Below are 26,428 nucleotides of genomic sequence, written 5' to 3' on the forward strand. Positions count from 1 at the left end.
GACACCTAAATGCCTGCCACTCACTTGATGAACCATCCCTTTTAAGTCCCCTGGCCCTGGGCTACTCATACACCCATATTTTCCCTACACTAAAGAGGGTGCTCACTGTGTGCCCTATAGAGCAGAATTTTCTCTACTTCCACTGCTACTCACCAGCTCTCTTTTAGGTGACCATGGATATGAACGGGTTAATAAGATAAAAACAACCTACTATTCCTTTAGCAAGCTGCTGTGTTTCCCGGGCAACATAATGCCTGTATTTCTCCTGTTTCTAAAAGTCCCTCTGGAAGGAATGGTGAAAATATTAACCTTGGCCAACACTCAAGCCCCTGCCTTCCCCCTTCCTACTCTACCCCTCCAGCTGCTGACCTTGCCTCCTACTTCAAAGAAAACATTGAGGCTATCGTGTATGAGGCCCCCCATCTCTCTTCCTCTCCTCTCAAAAGATCAAGTCTGATCTCTCTGCCTTTCATGTTGATTTCATCCTCTCCTATCTGATTTCATGCCACGGGGTTGGTTAATACCCCATCTCTCCTGTATTTTCAATGTCTAAGCATCTATTAGCTATGTTACTACAACCTAAGTCTATTGCAGCTTTCAGAAAAACAAAAAACAAACCAAGAAATCCTATTTCCCTCTGTCCTCCAGTCTCCCTTTAGTCAAGGCTCTCAAACTAATTGTATTAATCAGGGCTCTCCAGAGAAACAGAACTGACAGGAGATTAGATAGATAGATAGATAGATAGATAGATAGATAGATAGATAGATAGGTAGGTAGGTAGATAGATTAGAGATAAGAGTTATAAAGAGATTTATTATAGGTATTGGCTCATCTGACCGTGGGGATTGGCAAGTCCGAATTCCATAGGGCAGGCCACAAATTGGGAACTCAATGGTGATGAATTCTGCAGGAGAAGCTGGTTGGCTGAAGTAGAGATAGAAATTTGTCTTTCTGACTGCTGACATCATCATTTCTCCCTTTTAGGCCTCCAACTGAGTAGATGAGATTCCTCTCATAGCTAAAGGCCATCTCCTTTGTTGATTGTAGATATAATCAGCCACAGATGCAATCAACTGACTAATGATTTCTATCCATGAAATACCCTCACAGTAACAATCAAGCCAGCGCTTGCTTGACCAAACAAGTGGACACCATAACCTGGCCAAGCTGACATGTGAAATTTACCATCACACTAACTGAGTGATAGAACTTCCCAATCCTCACATCCCACTCATGCCTTAGGCCACTGGAACCTGGCTTCCACCTTTTCCATGCCACAGTGAAAGGGCTCTAAAATGGGTAACCCTTGACCTCCAGACTGCCTGGTCCAACTTTCTCTTTAGTCTTCATTTTTCTTGACCCTTCTGTAGCACTCTTGAACCTCTCCCTCCTGGAAAATCTCTCCTCCCTTTGCTTCTGTCAGACCACATTCTTGTTTATCCCTCCTGACCCGTGGATTTTTAAATTCTCAATCGCCTTTGTGGGTTCTTCTTCCTCTGCCTATCCCCTATAATTTAATCTTCTATAAAATTCTACCTGGGTCCTTTTTTTCTCTCTACAACTGGCTAACAACCTATAGGTGCCAGACACGTAATATAAATGAGTACTGTGAGCACTGTGGATATGTGACAATGTAGTATAGGGTAGGACTTCACAAAGAAATATGCTCTCTCCCTTTTTTCTTGAAACACCAGCTCTCTTCTCTATCTTTCTTTTTTCCACTTTTGATAGAATTATAGGAACAAAAAATGTTCAATTAGCCTATTTACTATTAACAAAAACAGAGCAAATGTTATCAAAGACAACAGATACTTTGCCTCGCTGTTGATGATACAGTAAGAAGAATGGGCCTTCTTTAGGTGTGCCCTCTGAAGGAGGCAACTACTACTCACCTCTGGCCAATAGTTGCCATGCTGGGATGTGATGGCAGATCTTCCAATTTTTTTTAGAAGTCAGAAATATGGGATGGGTTTTATGTAAAAATCTTTTGGTTTTTAAGTGTTTAAATCTAATATTTTTAAAAAATTAAAATAATGTGAAGGTCAAATAAACATGCCTTTGAGCCAACTCTAGTTACCCAGGCCAACAATTTTCAACATTAGATTAGTACATTGTGCAATAAACCTTGGAGAAACCTCTGCCCTATATTCTCCCTGGTAATCTAATTCAACACCAGTGATTTCAACCCCTGTTATTCTCATCTTTATCTCTCCAGTCCAAACCTCTATTCTGAGCCCTAAGCCCAAATCATTACTGGAAATCTCTAGCAAATGTTCCTTATGGCAATGCTTCTTAAATATTAATGTGCACGTGAGTCATCTGGGGGTCTTGTTAAAATGACAACTTTGATTTAGTAGGTCTGGGATACTGACCAAGATTGTGCATTTCTAACAAGCTCCTAGCTGATGCCAATGCTGCTTGTCCATGAACCACACTTTGAGGTGCAACCCCCATCTGAATACAAGGTCCTTCCTACAAGTTTAGTCTTTCCCCTGAATACCTCATTTCAGTGAATGATAACACAATCCGCCCAGTCACCACAGCAAACATTCAGAGCATAAATTGGATGTAGAAGGAATGAGAGAAGTTAAAGGAGCCTGAGCCCTGTCCCACCCACCTCCTTAACATATATCCATTCCTACATCAGTGTCCTTACTATCACAACTTTGGTTTAAGCCCTCATTTTCTCCCTCCTCCAGTATCCACCCCCACCCCCCGCCCCCAGTTCATCCTCAATGCACCTACCAGCATAATACTTCTAAAAAGGCAAAGCGATCTCATGTAAAGCATGGGCTCTAGAGCCAGGCTGCCTGGGTTCAAACCCAGCTCTGCCTCTTACTAACTGTGTGACTTTGAGCAAGTTACTTAGCCTCTCTGTGTATCAGTCTCCTCATCTATAAAAAGAAGATGATAATAGAACTTAATTCATTGTGAGGAATAAATGAGGCAGCACATGTAGTTTGTTTAAGAACAGTGCTTAGTATATAGCACACAATAAATAAACGTGCTAGCTGTGATGTTAGTCATGTCATTCCTAGTTTCAGTATGGTTGGAGTATTGAGGTAAGGAGGAAGTAGAACAAGATAAAGTTGACGGTCAGGCTGAGGCCAGATCATGGAAGGTTAGTCTTAGGCTGTTTTCCCTAGGAAACAGACTCTGCAATGGAGGTTAGCATTTTGGAAGTTTATTGGGGGGTGCTCTTGGGATCTACACCTGAAAGGTAAGGCAAGAAAGCAGGATTAGGCAGAGGAAGAAGTTGGGCTGTGGTGCCTCAGCAATTCCATGGCAACTCTGAGGCTGGGATGGCCCCTCAGAGTTGTCTCCAGTTGAGGCAAGGGGGACAGGTTTTATACCCCTGTATTGACCATTCATTACATGCAGACTACCCCAAGAAGGAGGTGTGACTTTGGGCTAGGAAGCTCTCTTTAGCCCCGAAGAGCTGAAAACATGAGTGCTTTGGTCCTGAAGTGGAGGTAGGAGGTGAAATCTGGAAAGCACACCACAGCATCCAACACAGTTAAATCTTGCTAAGGACTTTTGACTTGATTTTATTGACAATGGGGAGTCTTCCCAGAATGGAGCATGCTGTTTTGTGCCTTTGTGCCTTTGCTCAGAGTGATTCCTCTAGTTCAGTGTTTCTTACCTGTATTAGAATCACCTGAGATGCTTGTTCACTTGTTGGAAGGGTAGATAACTTAATAGTGAACAGCAGAGCTCTGGAGCCAAACTGACTGTATATGAGTTCTAACATTGCCACTTACTAGCTGTGTGACAGTGGGCAAGGTCATCAACATCTCTGTGCCTAAGATTCCTCAGCTATGAAATGAGGATAATGTAACCACCTGCCTCATAGTGTTTTGTGAAGAGTACCCGAGTTAATCCACACCAAGGGTTTAGAACATTGCCTGGCATTAAATAAGTGCTCAACATGCAGATTCTCAGGCTTTACCTTAGAAGTAATGGATCAGAATCTTTAGGAGCTGATCCTAGAAAAAGACATTTTTATAAGTACACTTCCCATTCCAGATTATTCTGATGCTCACTAAAATCCAAGAACTCCTGGTTTCCCTAGAAAGATAATTTCCTTCCTTAACCACCTGGTGGACAATTTTTAAGATTCAGCTCAAATGTCACCTCTTGTAGGAAACCTCCCATCCCTCCTTTGCCCATCTCTCCCTTACCATGTACAGTCCTCGACCACAGCATCTATAACCTTGCAACTGTCTCCCCTTGATAGACAGAGAGCTCCTTCCTTGAGGAGCAGAGACTTTGCTTTGCCAGCACCCAATCCAGAGCCTAGCATGGAGCAGGAGCTCACAAAAGGTTTGTCAAATGGATGTAGATGGGCAGGCCCCTTTTGGGTCTCTTTAAAATCTCAGCACTAAGTGCTGCCTACTCTGGTCCCTGAAATTGAAAATGTGGAATCCATCTATCTCCATTACTCAAGTCATCATTGGTAGCTTTGGAATATTGTTTTTTATTCTTTAAATTTCTTAACATGTTATTGCTTCTTACAATAATAAAAGTAATTTATGTTCACTGTAAAAGAAGCAAACAAAAATCACCCATACTCTCACAATCCAGAGATAACCACTATTAACTTTTCAGTGCATTTCCTTCAGATTTTTTTCTGTGCATGTGCATTTAATAGAATGGGTGGCCATATCCAATTCAGTTCAATCCATGAATATTTATTGAGCACTTACTACATGCCAGGCACTATCTTAAGTGCAGGGGACACAGCAGTAAGGAAATTAGACAAAATGTCTGTTCTCATGTAATTTATATTAGAGTTGGAGGAGATAAACAATTTTTTTAAATGAGTAAATGATATTGTATATTAGGAAGCAGCAAATGTGATGGAGAAAAATAAAGCAGAGAAGTGGAATGGAGAGTGGGGGGTGGGGGTTATTGCAAATTTGAAAGAGGTGAGAGAATGATCCATGAGGATATCTGGGGAAGAGCATTACCAAGGCAAAGGGAATCACAAGTACAGAGGCCCTGAGTTGTAAACATGCGTGCTTGTTAGAGGGACAGCAAGGAGGCCACTGTGGCCAGAGTAGAGTGACTGGGGGAAGAATAGGTAAATGAGGTCCTAACGTCCCAAAGGGAAGGAAAGGGTGGGGTGGAGTGCGGTGGGGTAGATCCTTTTAGGGCCTTGCAGACCACTGTAAGGACTTTGGCTGTTACTTTGAGTTAGATGTGGAGCATCTTTGGATGCTTAGGTTGTTTCAGGTTTCTTGCTATCATATACCATGGTTTGCGATTTTTCTTTACCAACCTCTGTTCACATCTCTGAACGCTTCCCTAGGAAAAATTTCTAGAAGTTAAATGCCTTGTTCAGAGGCTATGAATAATTCAAGGTTTTTGTTGCATATTGCCAAGAGCTTTCTAGAAAGCCTGTACCCAATTACAATATAATTTAATTCAGCAAATACATGTTGAGGGCCTAATATGTGCCAGACACCATCCAGGGGCTTGAAACACATCAGTGAACAAAACAAAGATCCCTTGCATTCTATCAATTTCACTCTTGCCAACATTGTGTCAGAGTGTTTGTTTTGCTATACGCTTGCCAATAAATATTACCATTCTTAAAAACTCTGATTAACAAAAGAGAAAAAGAAGGTGCCAGTAATTTGAATGATGAAAAATGTCACTTCATTATTATGTTCCTTTGGATTTATTTGATTACTAGCGAGGTTGCATTATTTCCCACACATCTTCTAGCTAATCAGCCAATTGTCATATTTTTCTTTAAAAGCTCTTTAAAACATTTGAAAATAATTTAAAGGAGGGAACATTAAAAAGACTTGACATATATCATAGGAAATGAGTAGTCCTTGGGTCAAGTACATAGACTTTATGAGTTGATTTGAAGCCCATGACTACATATAATAAAGCTCTCTTGTTCTGGGGGAAGGCTTTTTAGTCAGGAGCACCCTTGTTTAGAACTGTCACACAAGATGAGGTCTTTCCACTACATATTATTTCAGACATGAGCCAGAATGGTGTGATGCTTTCCTTTATCAAACTCAAGGACCCAATGTTATCTAACCACCCAGTTTATTTAACATCAAATCTGATTTGAAAGCATTTATATTTTCAAAGAGCATCACACTTCTGATGTTTCATATTGCACAAATTGTCTACCCTCCGTGTGAAGCAGGACTCCCTTTAATCCACTACCCTTCTAAGGGGACACAGAGGTGTAGCAGTAAGGACACCGGACTGTGCTACATAAAAATTATAAATCGCCCCCAGCCCTCCACAAAAATGTTTTCCCCACTGTTAATAGTGGGCTTTAATTTGCCTTCTGTATCTTTCCATAGTTAGAAATTTCCAGCCTTAAACATACATAACTTTTTTAAAATGTCAAAGGGGTTATGTGGGTGTGGAGCTAATGGCCTGATTTTATTTTTTATTTTGTATCTCTCTGTATTAGGAAAAAGCTAATAAATCGTGTATTATTTAAAAATTTTCCCAGTTTTGTAAAACAAAATCTGTGGGGGGGGGTTGCATATGTCTTCAAGAAAATATAAACCAAATTGTACACAGTGGTTATCCCCAGGGAGCTGGACTGGTAAGAAGGAAAAAATGAGTTTCATTTTTTTACTTTATACACTTATGTATTGTTTAAGTTTGTTACAGAAAATGTGTATTACTGTTCTACATTTTTCAGAAAAGAAATAATAATCCATTTTTTTCCTGAGGCTAATAGTGACATGTGCCCATTGTGGAAAATGTAGAAAAGTACAAAGAAGAAACCAACAATCACAACAATTAACATTTTAGCATGTTTCCTTTCAAGCTTCCTTTTATGCTTTTTTTTTTTTTGATACAGTTGACTTCATACTGTATATAGGTTTGTATCCTGTTTTTCTCTCTTAGGATAAAAACATAAGCATTTTCCCATATCATGATGATATTTGTATGGCTGCACCATATGCCATTTTATGGTTTTATAACAATTCAAGTGGATTAATTAATCAGCCATTTCAGTAAAGTGGAACAGTTAGGTTGTTTCCAGGTTTTTCATATTAAAAACGATTCTCTGATGAGCAGCATAGTAATGAAATCTTTGTCTGCATTTCTAAGTATTTTCTCAGGATGGATTCCTAGAAGCATAATTACTGGGTCGAAGGGTAGATTACTGGAAGTGGGATTAATGGATATAAAATTTTTTTATGGCTAGCAAAGGGTTATACCAATTTCTCCTTCCCCGAAAACAGTGATGAAGTACTCATTACTCTCTTGCCAGCTTTGTATGTTATACTTTTTTTCTTTCATCTTTTCTACTCTGATAAGTGAAAGTGGTATCTTGATTTTTTTTTCCTTTAATTACTAGCGAGACTGAACATTTTTCATATGCTTATTCCCCATTGGCATCACCTCTTTTGTGAACTACTTGTTCCTAATTTTCCCATTTAGTGACTAGAATCTTACGGATTTTCTCATCAATTAAAATCAACTCTTAAAGAATATTAACCTGTTGTCTGTCATGTTAGCTGCAAATGAAGATATTTTTCACAGGTTTGTTGGTTTTTAAAATGTTTTGGCCATACCTGTTTTTAAGAAAAGATATATGGATTCTAACTACCGCCGAGCACCCTCAGTTTGAGCCTCAGTTTCCCCATGATTAAGATGAAGAGGTTTGACAAAAGATCTGGAAATGTCCCGGCCCGCGGGACGATCAACGGAGGCTCTGATACCTGTAAGGGAGGAATGGTATGGGACAAGAGACACGAGGAATGACAGCAAGACAGGTTTCTGATCAAGCTGCAAAATTTTATTGAAGAGGCAGGGTATATATACTCTAAGGGTGGAGGGAGTGGCTAGTAAGGACGGGTGGCGATCTAGGATTGGCTGCTGCTGTTGCTAGGGTGGAAGGCAGGTGTAGGGGGATTGGCGGTTGCTGTTGCTGGAGGTCTGGGATTGGTGGTAACTGTTGCTGGGGTGGATGGCCAATGGGCGGCTACTGTTTAGGCGCGAACTAGCTACTGCTTAGGCGGGAACTACTGTTACTTCCTTGAAGAAGGCTAATTATAGCTTAGGCTGTTCTTGCATCAGCCCTGGGGGCCATGTTGCATGTTACCGGTATCGCTGAAGGTGAATATTATATATGCTACCTTAATTGTCCCCAACATCTCCTCCCTTTGTTTTTCAAAAGGATGGAGGAAGAATGCTGATTGAGCATTCCTTTGGCATTAACCTGCTGGGGGAAATAGAGGCCTCATTCCCCAAGTTGTTTGTGGCTCTGTTTTTCTGGGGAGGGGATGTTTTGCAGAGCAAACCCCTATGCGAATGAGGCATACTTCTCAAGGAGCTCAAAACTGCCTTTGATTGTTTTGGCCCTCCTTTGAAGTGCTTTGCCTCGCACCCAGCGGTACCAATCATAGCATAAGCTAGAAGCATACTTTTGAGTTATATGCTGCTCCCGTAGGAGGGGGATTCTTACCCGTCAGGGTTGGTAGCATTCAAGCAGTCTGGATTTACACCTTGGTCAGCGAGGTGAAGCCGGTGATAATGCACTTGAATAGGCCTGCCTAGGGCAGAATCAAGTTGATCCTTACTAGCCGTTTCAGCTAATTCTAAATTTAGCTCTTTGAGAAAAAAAATGTGTGAGCAAGATTTAAAGTTTGTTTTTTGTTTTTTGTTTTTTTTTTTTGCTCATATGCCTTTAAAATGATTTAAGAAGATGACAGGGAGAGCAGGGAGAGCAGGGAGAGCAGCAGTTTGTGCCAGAAATGTTTGGCCCAGTCAGGTTTCAGAATTCTGACTTAAAACTTAAGCCAATTCTCTCCTCCAGTCTCCTGCGTGTTGGGAGGGAGAGTAAATTATGTGCCATCGAACAGAAACCTTGATGGAAAAGTACTGCTCTGGGCTGCAGATGTGTGCATGGCTTGGTTTTAATTATTTTTCCCCTCTCTCTATCCTTTCTTCCACTCCCCTCCCCCTTCCTCCCTCCCCACGCCACAATAAAGGGGATGGCCAGATTAGGACTCTGGATGGTAGAGTCAATCCTTCCTCCTTAGCGACTTCTGTGCAGCCTGTTAGCAAATCAAAGGCCGGAAGAAATATCTAGGAAGGGAAGGGGAAGAAAGCTAGGATCCTTCCAAACTCCTGCTTTCGTCTGGGCTCCAGCTCAGGGTTATTGTGACTGCCAAGGGTAGCTCGGCAGACTGCAAACAGAAAAACGTTGCCAAACAAAGAAACTTTGGCCATTACTCTGAAATGAGCAACAAGAGAACATTGCTCGCTGATGCTTTACGCAAATCAGAGTTTACAAAAGGATTTAGTTTTCCTGAGAACAGACCCAAAGTAAATCGGGCGATCTGATTCTTTCTCCCAGATATGGGGAGAGTTGTCAGACGGGCCTGTGCACCGAATTTAGCTATCCCAGGGGTGTCGCCCCACAACATCTCGGGGGAGGGTCGTCAAGGAGAACAAACTGTGGTTCCCAAGGTGAAAATTGGTAGCCTGGGTCTCTAAAGTGGAAAAAGGAGCTCGAGAAATGAGTTTCTTGTCTCCTAAAGGAGAGGTTTGCTGTCCCCCGGAGGTGGCCGGGGCATGATGAGGGGCTTCGGAATGGGAGCCGGCAGAAGCCCTTAGCAAGAGAAATGGCGTCAGTGTTTGGCTCGCATCAGGTGGGGGAGGAGGCCTCAGACAGAGCGCTGCCAAGCCAAGGCTCCCGCAGCGGGAGGGTCTGCAAGGAGCAATGAGTGGGGGAGGGGTGCCGAGGAATGATGGGTGCTGCGTGGCGGTTATAGAAGCGGGCTGAGGCTGACGTGAGGCCGACGCAGGGGCCTCGCAGGTAGAACTGAGGGGCGGGCTGCGATACGCGAAGGAGGAGCCAGGATCCGGCATGGGGAGGGGCGGGGAACAGGACCCACAGGCAACGTGGGGGGCTGAGCCGGTTGGGCGGGACTGAGCGGGGTAGGGCACCAGGGTGGCCACGCTAGAGGCGGGGCTTGGAGGCTCCGCCCCCTCCCGGCCCCGCCTCCGCCCCGGCTGGTCGTCTTTCGCCGCCTGGTGCCGCGCGCCGCTCGCTAGCTGAGAGGGAGAAGGAAGCAGCTAGATCCAGAGCCCTACCTAGCCCAGCCCAACCTTTGCTCCAGAGATCATGGCTGCCGAGGATGTGGCGGCGACGGGCGCCGACCCAAGCGAGCTGGAGAGCGGCGGGCTGCTGCACGAGATCTTCACGTCGCCGCTCAACCTGCTGCTGCTCGGCCTCTGCATCTTCCTGCTCTATAAGATCGTGCGCGGAGACCAGCCGGCGGCCGGCGGCGACAACGACGACGACGAGCCGCCCCCGCTGCCCCGCCTCAAGCGGCGCGACTTCACCCCTGCAGAGCTGCGGCGCTTCGACGGCGTCCAGGATCCGCGCATACTCATGGCGATCAACGGCAAGGTGTTCGACGTGACCAAAGGCCGCAAGTTCTACGGGCCCGGTACGGCAGCCGGCAGGGGGGACGCGAAAACAAAAGAAGGGGTCCCTGGCATGGGCCTGAGCCCAGGGGAGGAGAAGGGGAGGGCGAGCATGAGGGGAGCCGGGCGGCACCCCCGGCAGGCGAGGGAGGCTAGAGAAGCTAGGCAGGCGAGAAGCTAGGCAGGCGAGGGAGGCTAGAGAAGCTAGAGAAGTTCGGGAAAGGCCAGTGGAGGGCGCATATCCCCGAGCCGCGCCGCCTGAGCTGGGATGGGGGATGGAGGAAGACTGAGGGGCTTTAGCGGGGAGTGGGTGGGATGCGCGGTGTTGAGGGAGTTTTCAAAGGTAATGGTTTGGGAATTTTGGGAAGTGAGGGGGTGGTGTCGGGCTCGAGAAAGAAAATGAGGGTGTCTTGGGAGAGAAATGGAAGGGGGAGGGCTGAAGAGGGAAGTCCAGGCTTGGAGAAGACGCGAAGGCCGATGACGCCAGGAGTAGCCATGGTGGAATGTGGGGGTTTGAGAGAAGGAAAGTGGAGATGGGATTAGCAGCAGGTAGGAAGAAGCATTGTGCATGGTGGAGAGTGTTGTGTGTGCGCGCGGTGTGTGCGTATTTACTGTATGTGGCTTGTCGGGTATGTGTGTGCGCGTGCAGACTGTGGCATGTGTCAGGTGTGTGGCATGTGTTTGGTATGTGTGTGCGTGTGCTGTGTGTGGCAGACGGGGAAGGGCTGGATAGCGAACAGGGAGGCTCCATTGAGGAAAGTGAGCTGATTTGAGGGAGGAATAAAGGCTGGATGTGGTAGACAGTGGTAATGTAGCAAGATGATAAGGTAATGCAGTATTTAGTCTGAAGCAGGAGAGAAAGGACTAGAAGCCAAAAAAAATTGTTTTTAATGGAGGCCGGGAGAAGTGGGAGGATCCTGAGAAACAAAAGGGGTAGGGCTAGGAAGGCTGTTAAGTGTGTGGGGGGGGGGGGGTTCAGAAGCCAACCAAAAGGGAAATGAGGAAAAGATGACTGCTATGTCATTGGAGGGGGCAGGCTTGAAGGGTTCCTTAGAGATGAAGCTTTTCTGAACCCAGTTGCGCATCAGTCACCTGATGCACTTGAGGAAAAATACAGATTCCTGGCCTAACCATCATAACTGTAGAAGAGGAGTCTCTGGGTGAGGTCCAGGAATCTGCATTGTGACAATCTCTCCCAGCTGAATTTAAGAAGCAGCCAGGTTTGGAAAGTCTTGCTTTACAGACTATTTGTAGAAGAGGAAGATTTTAGCTCCTCCAACATGGACTCCTCTAAAAACAGGCAACTCGGGGTGAGTCCACATGGACAGCGTTCTCTTCCACAGTAGTCTGCAAAGAGGGAGGAGTATAGAAGGCAGCAATCCCATCATACCCCCTTCTGCCTTCTTACTTTCCAAATCCAACTAATCAAAATCAGATGTGTTAAGGTCCCCACTTAGTTTTTCCTGGTGGACAATTTAGAAATACGTAATTTCCATAGGCATGTAATTGTCAAAATAAGATGAAAACCACATCTATATTATTTGTCACCTTTAGTGGTACACCTAGAGGCATTATCAATAAACATGATCACATCAATACCCTGTTATTACTGAGCTACACGAGAAAGTAGTCAAAGTGTGGGTATCATCGTATTAGAGTTTGCAAAGTCATTGAGAGGAGTGTAGGTCTGAGCACAGAGCACAAAACGGAGTCAGGCAACAGCGGTTCTCATCCTGGTTGAGTCACTGACCGGCTGTGTGACATGGTACAAAGCTTTGTTCTCTCTGGGCCTTAGTTTTTCCTCTGACAAATTATGGGGATGCCCATTCTGAGGTCTCCCATGTCTCCATCCTGCACTATCATCCACTGACTCCATGAATATATGACAACACTGTGTGGAAATGATACTTCATGTTGTAAAGGATTCCTAAAAATTCTTCATTTGAGTGCCTACCGCCCTACACCAGGCACTGTCATAGGTGCTGGGAATATAGCAGTGAACAAAACAGACACAAACCTGTGCTCTAGTGAATATACACCGTGGCGGAGATTATGTATTCTCCACAGGCTTATACTCTTATACCTTGTTTAAATATTCTGTGAGGTTTGCAAGGTAAAGACCCATACACCCCCAATCCAGTGACCATACTTTCTGAAATGGCAAGGTCCAAACCAGTACAATTTCCCTATTTTCAAGCACTAGGTGCTACCATTTCCACTAGAGGGGTACATTTGTGGAAAATCTGTGGAATTTTTTTTAACTTCTCTAGTGGAAATGGCAGCACCTAATGATGATTAAAAACAACCATTTTTCTTTGGAATCTTAATTGCCTTTAAAAGTTTGGTCATAAAATTCATCTAATTGGTAAAAAAACGTCCTGGCGGATTCAGGTTTGAGGTTTCAGATGCCCAGGCCATATTGAAATTTGAGGCATTCTCACACTTCTCATAGTGGTTACCTACAAAGTTTTTAATGTCAAGGTTGCTACTCAATCTGCCTTTGGGGAAAACAACACATCGTTTAAAGTACACTGGATTCTTTTCACTTACTTGTGCAATATTTAAGTAAGTCTAAACATCCACTTTAAGAACCTACAGAATGATTTATTGCTGCCTTAGGCAAATGTTCAGTACAATGTCACATAGAGTAGCATTATATTGTTCAATAGAACTAATTTGGGGTATTGATTCAGATTTTTTCTCCATGAAAGTTTTAGTATTTTCACAATCTTTTCCTCAAGCCCACCAAAAACACTGAAGGAACTATCTCCTAGGTGTTATCTCTTTATTTATTGACAGTGAAGGTTAGGTAACATGTGGATAGACTTCTGAATCACTGATACTCTTATAAAGCAGTTTTCTTTTATGCCAGATGTTAATGTTTAATTGAGTCTTGCAACCAACTATCTCTATAATATGACTCATTAAAAGATACCAGAATACATTTATAAGGGAGTGTTTTCATTTACTCATGAGTACTCGTTCTCTTAAGAAACCATAGATCTCACTAGTGTAGTCCACATGCCTAGAACAGAGCCAGGCTCGAGGTTCAATGTCCTAAAGTTGACTTCTGACCCATGAACTCAGTGTTATCTTGGATTGTTCTCTGCCACCCCCACAAGATAATCATTTATGACTTTTTTATTAGCTATTTGAAAATCACAGATTGATGAAAATGTATAGCATTTTTACTTTTAGTACTGTAGAAGTTTAGTGACAACAGGTCTTTCAATGTCCACTACATAATGATGAAAGTATCAACATCAGTTAGGGTTTCAGAACTGAATTTGATATTCAGAAAGGGGGCTTTCTATGTTGATAGGTATGAAAGCCATTTTCTGTATATGAACTGCAGAAAAAGTACTGTCTAATAAATAATCGGTTTTTGGTTTGGTTTTGTTTTTAAAGAGGGACCATACGGGGTCTTTGCTGGAAGAGATGCATCGAGGGGCCTTGCCACATTTTGCCTGGATAAGGAAGCACTGAAGGACGAGTATGATGACCTGTCTGACCTCACTCCTGCCCAGCAGGAGACCCTGAGTGACTGGGACTCTCAGTTCACTTGTAAGCATTTTTTCACTTGTGCCTGGATCAAATTTCTACCGGTAATGGGGATTCACAGCAGTACAATAGTTATTATTAAGCAGTCTGAAACTTGGGAGCATTTTGATAGGCTCTTGAATCTTGGACGGATCAAGTTCATGGTTTGAAGTAATTGCAGCAGTGCTGAGTCACTTGCTATGATTGTATACCAATTTTTCACTAGTTTTCTAGGGAAACTTGGGTCTCTGCCTTTGGTTTATAAAATTTGAGAGATTTGCATAGATTCCACATTAGTATTTTGTGTTTGGTGTATAGGGGAAAGGACAGGGGCCATCTTTGCTATAGAAAGAGGGATTTTCATAAGCCCTCTCTTGAGAACTTGCTGTTTAAAAGCAGCCCACATCTCTTAAAGAATGGGAGACTTGTATTCTACAAAACAGCTTCTCTTTGAATCTACTTGAGCCTAAATATAGGCCTCATCTACAAATGATGCTTATAATCTGCCCAGCAACAATGGTGTCTGCATTTTTAAAAAAAAAGAAAAAAGGAGACACTTGTTTCATGGCTTATGCTGTGGGATGAGGTCTCTTGGGGGACGTAAGGATGGGGAGTTAAGTTCAACTTTTGCGAACTCAGGAATTGACTTCTGTCAAACCTAAGTGTATACTTATCACTTTAGCAATTTGTTTACTGCCAAGAATTAGAATAATAATTTCCCAGCCTTTATGAAACAGTATATAAACACTATGATGATTTTTTAAGGAAGACTTTTCTTTTAAAATGCATAGTTTTCTGTTTGCTATTCTTTATAATCAGTTAAAGTATTACTGGCCTTTTTGGCAAAATGCAACTATTTTCTTTTTAAATAATGCTGACTTCAGAGAGCGTTCTGGGTTGATAATTAGCCAGATGTGGCTCTACCTTTAGAGTTCAGATCTCAAGCAGACTGAGTGCAACTTTCAAGTCAAAAAGCAAGTCTTTTTACTTTAATAATATAATTCAGCTACCTAACATAGTGCCTCATTCTTTGCCTCCTAAGGATGCCTTTGTAACAATGGCTTCTTCTATATGAAACCAATTATTTGTAAATCATAATTTATACAGCTTTATTTTCTAGGACTTGCCTTCATCAATGGGAGGAAAAGTCTTTGTTTTTTTATTAAACTAAGGCTAGCCCCAGATACTGTTGTGACACCTCAGGTACATTCAGAGCCAAAGTGGATTTCCCATAAGGCAGTCTTACCAGGCGCCACCCAGCTTTTTCTGTTATTTGTCTTACACAGTCCCAAGCACCCTAGGGACCTTTATAATATGTTCAAATAGGGAAGTTCCAATTGTTCCCAATGATTATTTCACACAAAAGCAGCTCTGATTACCTGGTTAGACTGGTTGGTTACTCTTCTAATTCCTACCCACGTTCAGAAAGAGGATACTCAGTCCTCTCAGTCTCTGATTAATCCTACACTAGCCTGGCTGCAGTAATATGGTGCTTTGCTGACTCTACCCTTCTCAAGTCTTTTGCATTCTGCTTTGCATTCCTAAATCTGTTTCCTCCAATATCTCCAGTCCTCTCTTGGCTCCTTTACCCCTTCCTTTAATTGTGATTAGGGTTTTTCCCATGTTGGGGAAACAATTCTGTCTCCTGCTATTCTCTCCATCCACTGGACTATTATTATTCCTTCCCTTCACTGTCAAACAAACTTCTTAAGTTTTTGTCCCTAACCACTGCTTCATTTTCTCTCTACACTTTCCCTCCTAACTCCCTATAATGTGACTTCTATCTCCACAATGCAATTGATCTTTCTTTCTCAAAAAACTTTTGAAACTCAGGGACCTGCTTCTTGCCAACACTAACTTCACTTCTCCAGTCCTTGTCGGGCTCCTGTCATGCCTCCCCCCACCAAGTGGCTCCCTTGACACAGAACATTTCGGTCCGTGGGATCCCCAGTTTTGTAAGCACCTCATTAACTCATGTTTCCGGATTTCCTTTAAAGTATCTCATATCCTTTCCTTTCCATTCCCATGGGCACCACCTGACTACTGGCTCTTTTCCCTTCACATTAGGATTTGCATGCTAGCCTTTTGGTTGCCCTGCTTCTAATCTCTCAATGTAATCTGCTTGTGACACCACAGTTAGATCATTGTTGCTAAGATAGTTTTTACTGTGTCATTCCTTTGCTCAGAACCTTCAGTGCCCTTTGCCAGAGATAGAATAAGTCCAAGGTTGATTTTTCAGATTCTCCATAATATTTCCCCACACTATTTAGCCAATCTTAACTTCTACTACTTTCAAATGCCAACTCTACTCCTACCAACTTGATCTCTTTATTGATTCCTGGATGTAGTCAGCCCCACTTGCATGCCTTTGTGCACAGTATTTTCATTTCCTGGAAATCTCTCCCTCCCCAAATCCTACACATTTTCCAAAGCTCAGCCTAAGTTCCTGTCCTTCTTCTATGAAGTGTTCTGCAGCCCTTAATGAGCCCTTGCTCTCCTAAACACTCCTACCCATAAACAGTTCATTTGGACATAATCTTGCACTCACTGTCAGACATGGCTACCTGGTTTATGTCTCTGTCTTCTGAACAAAATTCTAATTCTCTGTTGGCAAAGACTGTATTATAAACCACCTTTGTATCCTTCAAGAAGCACAGCACATTGCTAAGTATATAGTAGGCCTCTAATAAATGCTTTTGAATGAAATGTGGTAGTAGTAGTCTATAAAGTATGAGAGTGACCATTTGTATTTTCTTCTCTGCCTCCAGTCAAGTATCATCACGTGGGCAAACTGCTGAAGGAGGGGGAGGAGCCCACTGTGTATTCAGATGAAGAAGAACCAAAAGATGAGAATGATCGGAAAAATGATTAAAGCATTCGGTGGAAGCATATCTATTTTTGTATTTTACAGGATCATTTGTAACATTCCAGTCTGTCGTTAAAACATGGTGATTTCAATATTTAGGAAAGTTTTGAACTTGCTGTAAATTTTTTAATTATTTGTAACATCACTAGTGACACTGATAAAATTAACTTCTGTCTTGGAATGTACATAATGTGTATGTGTCACAAGTCCAGAAAGTGAACTGCAGTGCTGTAACAAAAATATTAATGTTAATACTGTTTTTCTTCTATCTAATTGTTAGTACAGGCTGAATTTAAATTTGTTTTTCCTGAGACAGGTAAGACTTTGATATTTCCCACAACAGGCAAAAAATGTTAAATGTGCAAACCATTCAAGCACCAAGAAAATAGGATCAACTTTTAGTCATGATGTTCTATAAAGACAGCAATTGACTTAACTGCATGATTTCTGTTTTATCTACCTCTAAAGCAAATCTGCAGTGTTCCAGAGCTTTTGCTATTGATTCAAGAGAGCTGTCTGGAGACCAGATGAAATCTTAAAGCTGGACTCATGTGGAAGAACAATATTTACTGTGTTTCTGGAATGCTTTGTTGTCTCTCCCCTCATTTGGACATTCATACACCCTCACTAACAAGGTAATCTACAGTTAGGATTAAAATAGGATCTGAACATACAAAGGAAACACTTTAGAAAAAAATCAGCCATCTTGCCTAAACACCAAAATTTCTGAAGAAGACTGTAGTACTATCTTCCTAATTCCCATATTCATGGCAAGGCAATGATTATTCTATACATGTGAGGGAGGGCCATACAGAATAGGAACAGGTGTTTGCTCTCCTACAAGCCTTCACACACATAGACCCAAAGAATTAAGAAACCGTACACATCACTAGCAAAGTGATTTTTAAAGTATTTTCATAAGATTACAGCCATTCTTCTTTTGTTGCAAAACTATAGCCACTGCAAAAGTAGTAGTCGAGTATCTAAGTCTTCGATATTGGTCTTTTGGTTAACACTAAACTTAGCTTAAGTAGACTGTACAGTTGTATGAATTTGTAAAAGTATTACATGAACAACTAGTGAGATTTCAAACTTCTTGTAATTGTAGTTCAACAGTCATTGTATTTTCTTGTGAACCGTGTTTAATGGTTTTACCTCAAATCAGAAAACAAAATGAAGTGCTTTGGTCAGTTAATAAAATGGTTTTACCCAGTATAGTGTGATGGATTGATTTATTTTATTTTCTTAACCTTAATCTAAGGAACCAGATTCAATCATTTTACATTAGCATAACAGTTTCACTTTTGAGTGCTGAGTCCTTGTATTCCAAAAGAAACATGTAAGAGGACAAAAATTCAGAGACCTCATAACAAACCAAATACTGACTTGTCATGCTAAGAAATATTTAATTAATTTTTTGGTGACTTGTCAAATTCTGCATCCTTAAATTGGAACTTTCTAAACATTATAAAAGGCAAACCTCCACCTTGAAGTCTATAGCAATGTTACTGAGGAGTAATTTATTGAAGACATTGTTACCAAGTGCTAAGGAAGGATTTTGTTATTTTTGCTTTAATGTATTATCTGATCAGAAAAAGTATTCAGGAATCCTTATAGAAGCACTTAATTCACCTCATGTCAAAAGAAGGATATGAGAGTTGCAAATGCAGTCCAATGTATAAACACGGGCAAACTATTACTCTGTTTTGTTGTTTGGATGTTAAAATTGGCAGTTTTCTTACAAGAGATGTACAGTTTTCCATTTTCATGTTATCAAACCATACTGCATGTTTTGTTTTATTTTTTTTCTTCCCCACAAGGTTTCATTCAACAAATATTCAAGTACCTATTTTGTGCCAGGCAACCTCTTAAACGATATGCTTTGGTGAACTGGTGGGGGAGAGAAGTTGGTCCACCTTTGCAGCCTGAAATCTCATTTAGATTAGGCTTCTTCCACAAAGTTAAATGCTTGTCTGTTGCCAGGAGGAAACATCCAGAGCCTTGTTAAAACTTCATTCCCAATAGCTTTGATTCCCCTTCATTCAGAGCTGAATCAACATTGTGTGGATTACGTGTAAAGGGATATTACCATAAGCCAGGACTTTAAAAACTTGAAACGGCTAGCATGTTCATAAGCCATATTATGTAAAAGGCGCTATTCAAGAAGATGCGGGAGTGCTGGTTACTACACTACATGCCTGGGGGGCTGGGGATGAGGCAGGGGTGTCAGGTTAACATCTGTTTGCTCCCCGCTTGCTTTTATCCAACCAGGTACAGAGAAGACACTTTGTTCTCAGTACCAGCATCTGCAGTTCATGAGCCGCCATTTGCTACATGTTTTCGGTATTGCTCCATATTTGTGGTTTCTCTGCATAATTTAACATTCACTTTATCTCAGAGGGCCAAATTTATGCAAATCCTAGATCCAGAAACAAACATCAATACATTCCCTGCTGTTACAGAAAGAGCTCCTTGAACCCAACAAGGACCCTTTTAGCTCTAAAGTGCCCAGATTTTACTCTAAGGTACCGTCTGCCTTTGTGATAAAATACTTAGAGGCAGTTTGCTATACGTTTCATGTGACGACACAATTAACTCTTGTATGGTCAAAGGCTGATTAATGAGGCCACTAGCTTCTCTGGTCAGACTCATCATCCCACACTCACACTTATAATTCAATGGAGTCAATTTTGCCGCCTTTTAATAGCTCTGATAAAACATTTGCTGAAGGGAGGATAATTTTAAACCTATATATCATGATTTCAATTTATCCAAAATTAAAACGAAACCACAGTCTTCATTCCATGAGCTGTGAGTTTCCAGAGACAAGTACCATAAAGAAGAAAGTTGTATAGAAAATACTAAAACGACATTATTTTCAAAGCAAGTGTTATTGTGGATGTGTAACATTCTAATCAATATGTAAATGAACAAAGACCCAATGTTCACCATGACAATTTTATTTTTAATATGTCTGAAAATTAAATGCATATTTCTTAAACAATGAAAATTAGAAGGATCAGCAACATTAGTGCAAAGCAGCATACTACAGGTAGAAACTTTCCCCCCAAAGTGGAATTATCAGCATGTATTTAAAAGTTTATACTTTAAACAGTCTTGCAACAAATGAAAATACATTTGGTTCTTATTTTCAAAATTATCAGGTTACATGGCTTTCTACCTGAGCAAGTCAAAGAAATTGAACAAAAACATGTTGACAGACTTTTAGCTTAAAGCACTATCAGCTGCACATACAAGGAAAAACACAAAAACATCTATTTAAAAAGACAAAGTTTAAAGTTCAGGCTCTTAATAGGATATAGAAAAAAGATATGGAAAATTACTTTGTACACTGAAATAACAGTGCAACAAAGAATAAAGATTTTAATTAATAGTGTTTATAATATTTTCAGTATTATTTCATTTCTTAATGAGCCATTCAATTGAAAAGTACAGGATAAGTTGTTCTCTTCCTCATTTAAGGCCTCACAGAAAAGAGGCTTACTTAAATCTAGAATGTATTACCACAAGACGGAAATAAAAATTCAGGGTTGTACAAACAGTAAACATAAAACCAGTATTCTTACTTTCTTCTGGATCCCAGGACAGTATTTAGAAAATACAACAAAAATGTTATATAGAAATGATTTAGCACCAGTTCTATCATACAAAAAAAATTCCACTTTCACTGTATTCTGCAATTGATTTTTTATATCTGGCTACTGAGCAGCAAATTGTTTTCATGACTATAAACTGCAATGAAAAATTGAACAATTTTGACAGAAGAAATTGAGATTTTGTTTTTCAAGGTAAGCATAGCTGTTTTCCATTACAATCCCATAATGTTCTTTATTTCAGTGGCATGAAACATGAAAAAATAAGGAGGCAGGTGCTCAGTGAAGGAGAGTAATACCTAGTTACTGAAAGTAGTCTGGCAAAATACAAGCCGTTAGTAGTTTAAAAGGCTAGGCTGGAAAACTTTGAACATTAAGAGTCATTGCTAGTCCTCAGAGGAGAAAAGGCACTCGCCCCATGGAGTGATTTTTCAGATTTGACAAGCCAAATCTGGTTTCGATGGCAGTCGCTGACTTAAAAGTGGAATTGAACACAAGAGAGCCAACAAATCATTCATTGGTTATTATCTTATTAATAATAAACATGATCTATTATATTCATTTCTGAATTTTTGTAGATAGTAACACACCTCTATTAAAATGTGAATGTAAGAGATCAATGAAACAACTTGTGGCTCTTATTTCAGATAAATTAGGAGATTTTGTAGCCCTTCAGTTACCAGGTTGCTCAAGACGCTGGTTATGAGCACACATCGTGTGACATCATTCTAGGCAACCGGACTGAATGGTATCCTACCTGGCTCCACCAGCTGGTGTTTTTCTACAGAATATCAAGTTTAAGACTGTTTGAAATGAATCGTGTCATATAAAAGTCTTGCTTTCCGCTACTTCTGTGGATTAAAATTACCTTTTTCTGCTACAGGCAGTTCCTAATCTCACTGATGTGTCTTCAATTGCCAGGTCAGGAATAGCTTTGTTGGGAAAAAAAAATGCCATCTACTGCCCCTGAGGTCCTAAATCCAATATAAGGCAGAATGAATCAGCCGAGCTTTCTACAGAACATGTACCACACTGAGATGTATTTTAAGAATCTATAAAATATCTAAAGTTAAAACATATTTAGGAAGTCCAAAACCAGTAGGTAAAAAGATAAATTTCTTATGTTAAGGGTTTACAAATCCTGCTCACATACATTTTTTTCCCCAGCTAGAAAACTATGGGCTTTGCCCTTGACTCTTCCTAATTCCATGGCATTATTGAGGATTGAGGAGGCACTTGTTACTGTTTTTATAAAAGTCAATTTGGGTATATTCAGTGACTTTTTACAAACTGATGTCACCCAACCCTGAGTGAAAGGATTACATAACCTGAAATGGAATACTGTCATGTCCTCTCTTCCCAAGTGCCATTATTGGTGCCCCAGGATCTTTCAATATTTCCTTTTGTAAATCCCACTGGTTATATAACTTTAATTCTGTTGCTATTCCAGGATGAACAGATATGAGGTTCTTCAAAAAAACAACTTTGTTAATGATCTGCTATCTGTTTAAACCTCAAAGGACAGTCTGAGCCCCTTTAAGATTCTTCTTCCAAAAGGACAAAACTGAGTACTATGAACATATTAGTAAAGTACTTTTCCTTCTGGTGGGTGCTCATGAAACTCTCTAATGTCATGAAGAACTGTATTATATATTCTAGGTGTTGCCTCTCTTATCTGTAATTATTTGTAGATAAAAGTCAGTTAGGAAAGTTTGTTGCTGTACATGGTTTCTCTGACCAAATTGAAGAATGTGGAAAAAGATCCTTATTTGTCTGCTATTGTCCCTTAGAAGAGAAATGATACTAAATGATGGCATTATGACAGCTAAGGGGACTTCCATGTTAACTTGCTCCTTCGCTGGCACAATATTAAAGTTGCAGTTGAACTGTAGAAATATCTGTCCTTGGATCAAGAAGTTTTGCAAGCACATTGATTTACCAAACTTCAGAATCTGGATGTTTCGTATTTCCAAAGCTTGCCAACACACCTGCAATCATTTTGATCTATGCTTTATACTTTGGCAAGAGAAACAAGGCATTGCATTTGACCTTGCTCAAGTTTTTAAAGGTTGTTCTCTTGCTCTGTAGTTGCTAACTACATAACTATATTTGGTTTTGAATTTTCTTCTTTCAAATTATCGTGAAGAAGGGTGTTCTTGATCTAAGCGAACATCAAAACATTTGAAAATATAAAGAACTGGTATAGTTTCCAAAATAGCTTCCATCATCAATGTGCTCCTGACTGTTATGTCTGATATAATAATGATCACAATTCAGCATGATATCTTTAGAATTGCCATGTCTTTTAAATCTTCTTGCATCCTGGTTATGTTTTGACTTCCAAGGAGTCTCTCTTCTTTTGGAAAAATCTCCTAAATAGAAAGTATTCACACTTTCTGATGATGCTATTGGCACATGAGAGGGCCTATACTTCACTTTCTGGTCAAATGTACTGCCACTAAACCTCCTCCTCTTTCTTGGGTTGTCCTCTAATAGATCACTGGAACTAGATTCATGGTAGTAGCCTTCATCAAACAGGTATCTGGGGCTAGAATCCCTCATTTTACTATTGTTTCTCTCATCTCTATTGGAATTATTTTCACCCTCAAGCCATGAACTTCTCAGTTCATACTTGGGCCTCTTGCCTGGGTTCCTAAGCTTGTAGTTAGAGTATTTTTTCTCACCATCACATTTCCATTTTGAATATAAGGTCTGCTGACCTGACCTAATTACTTGATCATAATTGATGATTTCAGCAGAGTCAAGGGATCCTTTTTCTGGGGAGCTATGATATGTGGCTGCAGATTTTTCTTGCTCCTCTTTGTTTATGCTGCTAATGGTTTCACTGAAGCATTCGGAATCACTACTAATTTCCTCTAGAACATCTTTCAAATACCAAAATAAGCTGACTGATGTGGAAGGTGAGGAAACTTGGCTTTGCCTTCCAGATTCAGAGTCTTTGACATTGTGAGCATCTGAATTTTCCAACAGATGGCTCTTTCTATCAGTTGGGGAGAGCTGATCATCAGCTTCACTGGCTGTATCCTTGCAATGATTTTCAAACTCCTTAGTACATTCTTTGGTATAGTCTGCTTTTCCTCTCTCTTGTGATTTATGCTCATGATCCTGAGTACAAATCTTTGTCCAGTAATCATCTTCTTGAACCTGTTCTCTTCTTTCCAGGTTTTGCATTTGGCTCAGATTGGTTAAGTGATGCCCATGTTTTCTCAAATTGATCTGTAGTCCATTTCCCTTGGCATGGACATCCCTCTGCCAATGGCATGTGCTTGTTATATGACTTGGTTCTAGGCAGATACGGGCATACTTTGGAGCTTGATAATAGTTTAATAGGTAGTTGATAAATTCATCTGTTTCATAGATCTTCTGTTTTCTGCCACTGACTCTCTCAGGTAATCTGGAAGAATAGGATTTATTAGAACTGCGGTAGTCTTCTTTCTCAAGAGACTGACCTTGAATCGTTGTAATCTGCAAGGAATCCTGGTCAGAGACCAAACTGTGATGATTGTATCTATCACTTAATAGTTTTCCAGTTCTCTCTTTTCTAACTGAACACCTTAATTTTTTTCTCCCAAGGCACTGGGAAGATTTACGTAAGTGAGTCCCGGTTTTTTTCTTCATTTTTTGTTTTCGTTTATTGTCTGACTTGGCCACCTGATATTTTGGCATTTCTTCTTGATATTGGAGGTACTGAGTATCTAACTCTTCTTTCTCCAGAGTTTCCAATGTGTTCCCCAGAGCAAGATCTTTCTCTGCTTCAGGGTCTACAACATCTACCGTGTGTGGATTAAATTGTGCGGATTCCTTCAAAGAAAAAGGTTAAAAATCTCACATGAAAAACTAAACAGATTTTAAAATTTCCAAAACAGTCGGGCTCCCCCAGCATTGTTCTGAAGAGATTGCTAATGACATCTGGGATAGATCAAATTACGAACAATATTGCACTGAAGAAATAGGAGGCAAAAAATATAATGGCTTAATCTAGTATGCTCTGCTTTTACCAGGTGTGTGCCCATCCTTATGCTAGATGGTATCAGGCTTTACATGGTCTTCAAAGTACCTAACCCTTTTTTCATTTGTTCAAATATTTATTAAAGCCTACTATTCTAGGTATTGTGCTAGGGGCTAAGGATATGAAGAAGAATAAGAAATTATCTCTAGCCCTTCCAGAAAATTCTAATATAAGAAAAGACTGAAGGGTGAATGTATGTTATATCAGATAGGGTTGTCTAAAAGAGTCAACTGGCTTGAAAGATAATCTATCTTTCTGTTTTTTATTCTAGTCTCTCATTATGCATTGCAGTTGAGGGGGCTCTCTGAGCAACCCCCCTCCCACCCTGGTCCACCTCAGTGAGAATTAAGACAGTAAGTATTAAATGTAGCCATGACAGTGGCTCTGTTTATGGTGCTATCTGCCCTATATAATTTCAGGGCAGGTGAAAGGTGCTGCCCACAGGCTCTGCCCTGACACGTGAAACAAATCAGAGCACAATACATACACATTACCTGGGGTTAGAACCTGGGGACTACGTAATAGATGAAAGAAACTAATGGTGATAAGCATTAGGCACCATACACAATTTAAAGAGATGATTTTTTTTTTATAAAGAGTCACCCTTGGCAGTCATTAAAGTCAACTAAAAGAGATCCAGCTATCCTTATGATAAATGTAAATATGAGATTTTTCTGATCCCAATTTCACTGAGTTTAGCTGCCCACACTAAAGAGAAAAAGGCCCATACTACAAATATACATGAGATTAACTATATAATACTAATGCCATTCACTCTTCATATTTAAAGACCCTGAATATGAACTTTTAAATTAACACTTTGGGAGCTTTTCTGACTGAATCCGGGACATCCGTGGAGTCTGGCTATCTGTAGGAGCTTGCTAAGTGGAAGAAACATCTTTCAAAAAATGAAATTCGCCAAACCAAACAACTGCTCTGTAATATGAGAAATTCCTTATCAGATAATTTAAGACTAGGCTAATATGAGCTTGCTAAACAAAGGTATCCGCTCAAGGTTTTCCCTTCTCATCCAAAGCTATTGCAGATGAATGCACGAGTAAAGTGAATGGCAGACTACATACCTAACACTCATGCCATCTATTTCTTAACCCTGGTATTTTCTGTCACCTCCATTAGGATCTTAGAAAAGTAAATACACTAGCCAAGTTAATCTGGGTAATACCATCTTGAAGTTTCGAAACACAAAGTATGTGTGCTGGATGGCAGGAGTGAGACACAACTCCTTTGCAGAATCTGGTTACCTTTTGTACATCCAAAATGGGGTTTTTAGAGAGCAGCCTATTTAGAACAAGCCCCACTGAATGCAATGGGTCTTCCATGGAACCTATTTTAAATAGGCCATTGCTTAAATGCACAGGTTGTGTCTCAGCAAACTTGTTATCTACCAAAACTTAAGAACAATTGGGAAATAGCCTTACTGCAATTTTCCTCAGGAGTACCCGTAGCAACCGGAGGGCCTCAACCCGCCTCTGAGCCAGCAGGTACTTCCTCTCCTCCCACTCCTCTGAAGAGTCGGGTTCCTGAGGCACCTCAGCTTTGGCTTTATCCTTCTGCTTCCTCCGCCGCTGTCTGTCCCTTTCCTTCAGAGCTCGCTTCCTTACTCTGGCCTTCTTCCTCCTTTCCTGGGCTTTCCTCTCATCTTTTCTTTTTCTGGAGAACGATTAAGATTAAACCATTCAGAAGGTATTTAGTAGGCATTTGACCTCCTCTTCCCTCCTGCTATCCCCAGGACCAGGCCTAGATAATTTATGTTTAACAAAAAAAAAAACATTAAACAATTTATAACAGGCCCATGACACATAATCAGAATTGGGCAAAGAGAAGTGTGTAAAGGAGACCTTATGCAGAAATAGAGTATCAAAAAAAAAAAAAAAGGTGGCCACAGAATTCAAAGGAAGGGGCCTCTAGCCCTCACTTTTCAAACCATAA

At 40.8% G+C, this 26,428-nt stretch overlaps 2 protein-coding genes across 3 annotated transcripts in view; one reads left to right on the top strand and one right to left on the bottom strand.

The window, feature by feature from the left end:
* Positions 1 to 10,011: 10,011 nt before the first annotated feature.
* On the top strand, positions 10,012 to 18,049 carry PGRMC1 (progesterone receptor membrane component 1). The gene is made up of 3 exons (XM_037822429.1): positions 10,012 to 10,451; positions 13,837 to 13,992; positions 16,737 to 18,049. The coding sequence occupies exons 1-3, from the start codon at positions 10,124 to 10,126 to the stop codon at positions 16,838 to 16,840; spliced, it is 588 nt and encodes a 195-aa protein (XP_037678357.1). The 5' UTR covers positions 10,012 to 10,123; the 3' UTR covers positions 16,841 to 18,049.
* A 1,758-nt stretch (positions 18,050 to 19,807) lies between these two features.
* LOC119523592 (A-kinase anchor protein 17B) overlaps positions 19,808 to 26,428 on the bottom strand; it is a 35,841-nt gene continuing 29,220 nt past the window's right edge. Inside the window, exons 7-8 of one of the 2 annotated variants that reach the window (XM_037822407.1) lie at positions 26,029 to 26,149; positions 19,808 to 24,270 (exon numbers count right to left, since the gene is read on the bottom strand). In XM_037822407.1, the coding sequence (XP_037678335.1) occupies positions 22,621 to 24,270; positions 26,029 to 26,149 (1,771 nt within the window). In that variant the 3' untranslated portion in view covers positions 19,808 to 22,620. Of the gene's footprint in view, positions 24,271 to 25,917; positions 26,150 to 26,428 lie in introns of both variants that reach the window. The other variant, XM_037822406.1, reaches the window with a different exon arrangement.

The sequence above is a fragment of the Choloepus didactylus genome, chromosome X (genome assembly GCF_015220235.1).
Source record: "Choloepus didactylus isolate mChoDid1 chromosome X, mChoDid1.pri, whole genome shotgun sequence".
Classification (NCBI taxonomy): Eukaryota; Metazoa; Chordata; class Mammalia; order Pilosa; family Megalonychidae; genus Choloepus; species Choloepus didactylus.